The sequence below is a fragment of the Epinephelus lanceolatus genome, chromosome 11 (assembly GCF_041903045.1).
Source record: "Epinephelus lanceolatus isolate andai-2023 chromosome 11, ASM4190304v1, whole genome shotgun sequence".
Taxonomy (NCBI): domain Eukaryota; kingdom Metazoa; phylum Chordata; class Actinopteri; order Perciformes; family Serranidae; genus Epinephelus; species Epinephelus lanceolatus.
Genome location: NC_135744.1, coordinates 25,434,336 through 25,440,335, shown reverse-complemented (window position 1 = coordinate 25,440,335; position 6,000 = coordinate 25,434,336). Strand labels below are relative to the sequence as shown.

Sequence of the window (6,000 nt, the reverse complement as noted above, 5' to 3'; positions counted from 1 at the left end):
GTCCAAAGATTGAAAGGTACTGTATGTTATTTAAAAAGTGTGCCGCAAATCAGTTAATTTTCCTTAATTTCCTCAATCAGCTAACATTAACATTATTCAATCCCAGCAAGTCAACACTGAATTCCCCAGATGATTCACTTTGTTTAAACCAATCTGGCAACATCCAGTCAATTTCAGGAGAGAACCATGAAGAACTAACATTACTTTACTGAGCCCCAGTTGCAAAAATGTTGAAGATAATTTAGTTCACACACAAAAACTGCATGATAGTCAACAATAAACAAATTCCAGTATGCAAAACATGCAGATTGAACATTACAGTAAGAAACGCATCAACTTCCAAACTTTTTTAACAAATACATCAAAATTTTAAAAGGCATTCATGATTTTTGCAAATTGAATATATTATCACTCTGTTGTTTAAGTGCCATTAAACTATGTGAAGACGTAATGAATTGTTTAGGACTCAAAACCCAAAGTTCAGTCACAAACACTTTACTCAAAGAAAACTTTATTTCCACTTGCGAGAGCACACCTCTCTGCCCTTCCACATGCAAATGAGGAAAGTCTGTGGCAAAAAGAGCAAACATCCCTGCCCTTCCATGCGCCTACATGGAAAGCCTAAGGCAGGAAGAGCAGCAGCAAAGACCCCCGGGATGGAACAGAGCAGCATCAACGACAAACAGACACAACATGAAAAGGAGGAGCTGGGGTGGAGGCGGGTTGCAAAGTGGCTTGCAGAGGAAGGAGCAAAAGTAGGCAGGCTAAAGCAGTTTAAATAGGGCGCCAAAGTGATCCATAAAAGTAGAGTTACCAGATTCTTCTTTTCTTAGTTCAGTTTTTAAACTTTATTTCATCTTTAAAAAACACTGCCTCCTTGCTGTTAATTAGATGCAGGAGGCACTGTAACTCACTTTGCTAATTATAACTGCACGCGGTATTTAGTGGAACTCATTGCTCTATGATTCACCTCATCTTTCTGAGCAAACAATAATAACGTGGTTAAAAAAAACCCATTAACTTAAACATGTTACAGTCAGGACCACTTTAGTCAAACAAAAATGTATTTCCAGTAGTTGATGGTATGGCTCTGATCTGGGGCCTCTCTGCCCTTCCTTGCACCTACGAGGAAAGACTGTGGCAAATAGAGCAATCCTCCCTGCCTTTCCATGTAGGCCAGAGCAGTTTAAACAGGGCACCCTGAATGAGATTCGCCAATTGGTTGCATAGAAAGGAATCATGTGATCTATCAGCTGACTCCCTTCCATCAATCAGCTGTTGTTTGTGATCAGCTGATTTAGCTGGGATATGAGCTGAGCTTGACTTTGTGTCCTGCCTGAACTAACTATGCTCAATTTAGGACTTGAAACTTACTTGTGACTTGCAAAACTATGACTTGGTGCCACTTCTGAAGCCTGAAACTTTAAAGACTTCTTTTGATTGATGTATTATAGTTATAGTTAAGTTATAGATGAGGTTGGGTGTCAACACTGAGCTGATCAAACAAACAAAACAATATATTTTCTAATAAGTAATACAGAGATGATGCAGGTCCCTAAGTCCAGGGGCAGTCATTAGTAAAGAGGGGTTGCTGACTGATCAGTGTCCATAGTCACGGGCTCATTTTAATACCTTTATAAATCAGGAACTACCCAAACTTAAAGGTGCGATATATTACATGTCAGTATTTTTTTATTCTCAGAGTGACACACACAGCTGTGCAGCTATGATTTGCACAGAGGGGTCTGTGCGGGGGCGGCAGAGGAGAGGAGAGGAGAGAGCAGAGGAGGGGGTGTTAGGGAGAAATAACCAACAAGGAAACCACTTTCAGCTTTGCTCCTGCACCGCCTGGCTGGCCCGCAGCCAGGTTTCTCCAGAGAGGGTTGGCTCACCCCTTCTCCTCTCCTCCCTCTCCTCCCTTCTTTCTCTCCCAAACCCACATACGCACTCTCTCCAACTCTCCAAAGCAACAGGGCGAGAAGGAGAAGGAGAAGAAGAAGAAGGAAGAGCGACAAAAAGCGAGGGCAACTTTTCAATCTCACAGCAACAAGGGCAACAAGAAACTTCTTAAAGATGTCAGACGTGTCGGTTTTGCAGACGGATCACTTGGGAACGCGAGGGAAGTGATTTTTTTCCCTTAAGGAGAAACAGGAGGGGAGGACGCGCTTTTTTTTCCTCCGCCGTATGAGACGTCAAAAATCTGCCTCGGTTAACAAAGCAGGCGCCTCTGATCTGGAGCTGAAGCCGCCAGCTTTGTGATTTAATGTCCCCGGGTCTCTGTGGAGGGCAGTGAAGGATGCCAGGATGCCCACTCTGATCTCCCATCTGCTTGTCATCTGGCTGAGCGTCCACAGGCTGGTGTGGTGCACGGAGCGCTCCTCCACACGGGAGCGCTTCAAGGTGGTCATCGCTCCTCTTATCTGCAAGCGGATCTGCCTGAAGGGACAGTGTCAGGATACCTGCGAGCAGGGCAACAACACCACGCTGATCGCGGAGAACGGGCAGGCGGCCGACACGCTCATCGGACAGGGCTTCAGGGTCGGTGAGTGAAACAATGCTGTTTATTTACCAGGGGATATAATTAGGCCGCTGCGATTAACTAATGGTGCTGCTCCGACCTCTGGGTTTATACTTTCTCCTCTGTGGAGCCTCTGGAGAGCTGAGGGAGGCCTGTTGGTGCTCATAAACACACTTCTTATGGAGATATGCTTTATGTCCTGTCAAGATAATCAACTATCACTGTAATTTTGCTCACATTCAGCTGTATTTCAGACATATCCTGGAGGAATAACTACTTTAAATGGTTAAATCAGACAATAAAAGTGCTATAACTGCTATGAAACTCCATAAAATGCTCAGACTTGGCACAGTTTTAATATTACCATAAGGCTGTGGTGGAAAAACTAACTGCTTAATTAAATAAAAATGGAAACTTTTGGTCCACTCCAAGGAAAAGTCCTGCAATCAGATTCCTCCTTAAGTAAAAACACAGCAGTGGGACTATTATCTATCAGCGAGGCCTAAAAGTAAAAGTGCTCCCAATGCAGATTGAGTTCAGTGTCATTTCAGTGTCTTTCAGTATTAAAGTGTTGATGAAGTGAAGCTGGTTCAAAGGGTGAGGAAGCTAACATTGTAACAAGGGCATAAGTTTTGTGGGGGACACTGTCACTTTCCCAGTGGATCTGGAGGTATGCCTTTTGGACAACCTCTTAAATTCTAATATCAGACATAGCTATTTCATCAAGCTTAAAGAAATCCTACTGGCTATTGCCGAAAATGTTTTGCAGTGTCAAATCACCCATTGCCTGTTGGATAGCTGTGACTCTCAGAAGTGAATAGTTACATACCTCTAGAGAAAATAACGTACCCACTAAAGAATAAGATGCACTCTTTCTATAAAATATGGCAACCTTTTATTAACTATATGGAGAATCTCCCATCTCATATGATTTAATGACTGTCTGCATGTTCTCTGTATTGTCACCACACTAGTATTATAATAGTATAATAGCATAGTATAACACATTTTTTCCCAATAATTTTGTAGTGTACGACTTAATTTTCATAGTAACATTTTTATTTGCGTTTTTACGTGCCACTTTGTTTTATTGTCTGTTAATTTATTTTCGAAGCATTCGTAATGTAAAATTGGCATTTGTGTACTGTCAGTTTGTGACTGCGTGCTTTGTATATTTGAAAAACTAAACTAAAATATTCCAAAAAACGTGAAATGGAGAGGTTTGGGGTCCTCCTGCAGAAAATTTGAGCATTGAACACTAAATTCCGGCATTGTGGTAAATTTTTATGCACCAATTTGTGCCTTTTCCACATCAATTTGTGGTGTAAATGTCTTTAATTTTGTCAAAATTATTGTTTTCAGTAAGGGGGATACATACACACATGTTCTAAACATTGGATGGGGAGTGTGTACCCAGCGTACCCCCCGAAATCTACACCAATGCACCTGCCAAATATCTTCTAAGTACAGCTGTCAAATTTTGTGTAAAAAGTACAAATATGACCTCTGTAATTTCATGGAGTAAAGTAGAAAGTCTTTTAAACTGAAATAATCAAATATAGTACAAATACTGTGTCACAAAATAGTGCTTGAGTACAGTATAGCTAAATCATTGAGGCCTTTATTCCCATAAAAAGATCCTATCTTCTTTATAGCGCACACCAGTTTGACACCAGCTGCTCAGATCCACTATGAATACATGTCATTAAGATTCATGTCAAGCGAGTATAAACTCTGCTCCACAAATAAATAGGTGGCTAAGGCGAGGTGAGCCGGGTTTACCCTTCACTGCATCGCTGGAAAATGTTTCCATGTTGCACTTTAATTACTGAGGCATGGCTCATTACATAGCATATAAATGTACTCCTAAGATCTATATACTCCCCCCCCCCCGACTCCAGTGTCTGGTTGGCATGAGTGGAGCCTTTCTGCGCTGTATCAGATCAGCTGTGGTGAGAAGTGGAGCCTCGCAGTCTCAGGCCCAGGACTGGATTTCACTGCCGCTCTTTTCTTTTAGTCACTCAGAGAATAAGGTATTACATGTTGAATGACAGTCTGAGTTGCTCATCTATGATAAAAAAGGAGCTTCATCTTCTCATTGACGTGTCTGTAGTGGAATTTAGTGCCGGTCAGTTCTCTCTTTGTACCAGCAGATGTTAATTATGAGTCACTTTATCACTTTTCACCAAAATAATGCAACATAGATTGGTTTAAATTCCTGTGTGGTACAAGTCTAAAATGATAAATAATAGATAACAGCTGTGCTTCAGAGCCAGCTTAATGTGATGCAACAGCTTCATATTTCTGTTGACATCACACTGGCACCAGAACCATCTTCCTGTCTCCTCAGTTTTTCAGGAAATGAAGCAAACGCAACTGAAACACTCCTCAAATCCCCAAACTGTCCAACTTCAAAACCCTTGTTTTTTTATCCTAAATTTTTAATGGTGATTTTTTTCCCAGGGTTTACCAGTCATGTTTGTGTGGGTGGATTTTAAAGCAGTAGCTAAGATGCAGTACTACTTAGTTAAAAATGTCTCTTAAGCCAGTGGTTCCCAACTGGTGGGTCATGGGTCCATTCTGAATGGACAGCAAGTGACTTGCAAATGTGTCAAGTTTGTGATAAAACACTTTATTTTTTTGTACAGTGAATTTCCAACAAGGAGTTTTTATTTTAAAGTGCCGTTTTCTGTTGTAGAGTGAGTGACTAACAGACAGCTACTTGAAAGAGACAGCAAACTAGCTCGACGACATGGCCCAACGTAAGTATGACGCTGAGTATATTAAACTGTGGGACCTCGAAGGAATGACTAAGGAGAAATCTGGACCCTGTGGCTGGACCAGTTGGGAGCTACTGTCTTAAGAAATGCCTTACATTCATCTGTGGCTGAAAGCTAATAAGGGACTTGGTAAGAACTTGAGGAACACTGAGAGCGCAGACCTTCACCAAGGCCAAAAGCCCCATCTCGTAATGTTAACCAACAGCCCTGTCTCACTCTGAAGTTGTCAAAATCCGGCGCTTAGACAGTGAGCTGCAACATCAGACAATGACAAGGCGAAAGTCAGAGTAGGGCGGGCGGTAGTGGTGGTTGATGGGTCCATTAAACACTGACTTTTACTCAAGAGAGCGGTGTTCGCGTCCCGTAAGATTATAAAGCCAAAAACTGTTCTTTTTTCCTAAACCTAACCACGCGTTTTTATTGCCTAAACCTAACCACGTGCTTTTGTTGCCTTAACCTAACCATGTGTTTTTGTTGCCTAAACCTAACCACGTGTTTTTGTTGCCTAAATCTCACCACGTGATTTGTTGCCTAAACGTAACCATGTGTTTTTATTGCCTAAACCTAACCACGTGCTTTTGTTGCCTTAACCTAACCATGTGTTTTTGTTGCCTAAACCTGACCACATGCTTTTATTGCCTAAACCTAACCATGTGTTTTTGTTGCCTAAATCTCACCGCGTGATTTGTTGACTAAACGTAA

The 6,000-nt window shown here is 41.6% G+C and overlaps 1 protein-coding gene across 4 annotated transcripts in view; it reads left to right on the top strand.

Moving 5' to 3' along the window:
• The first annotated feature begins 1,878 nt into the window (after positions 1-1,878).
• Positions 1,879-6,000, top strand: part of ltbp3 (latent transforming growth factor beta binding protein 3) — a 57,362-nt gene continuing 53,240 nt past the window's right edge. For 3 of the 4 annotated variants that reach the window (XM_033609854.2, XM_033609828.2, XM_033609837.2), the window contains exon 1: positions 1,879-2,542. In XM_033609854.2, coding sequence (XP_033465745.1) covers positions 2,305-2,542 — 238 coding nt within the window. In that variant the 5' untranslated portion in view covers positions 1,879-2,304. The remainder of the gene's footprint in view (positions 2,543-6,000) is intronic. The other variant, XM_033609819.2, reaches the window with a different exon arrangement.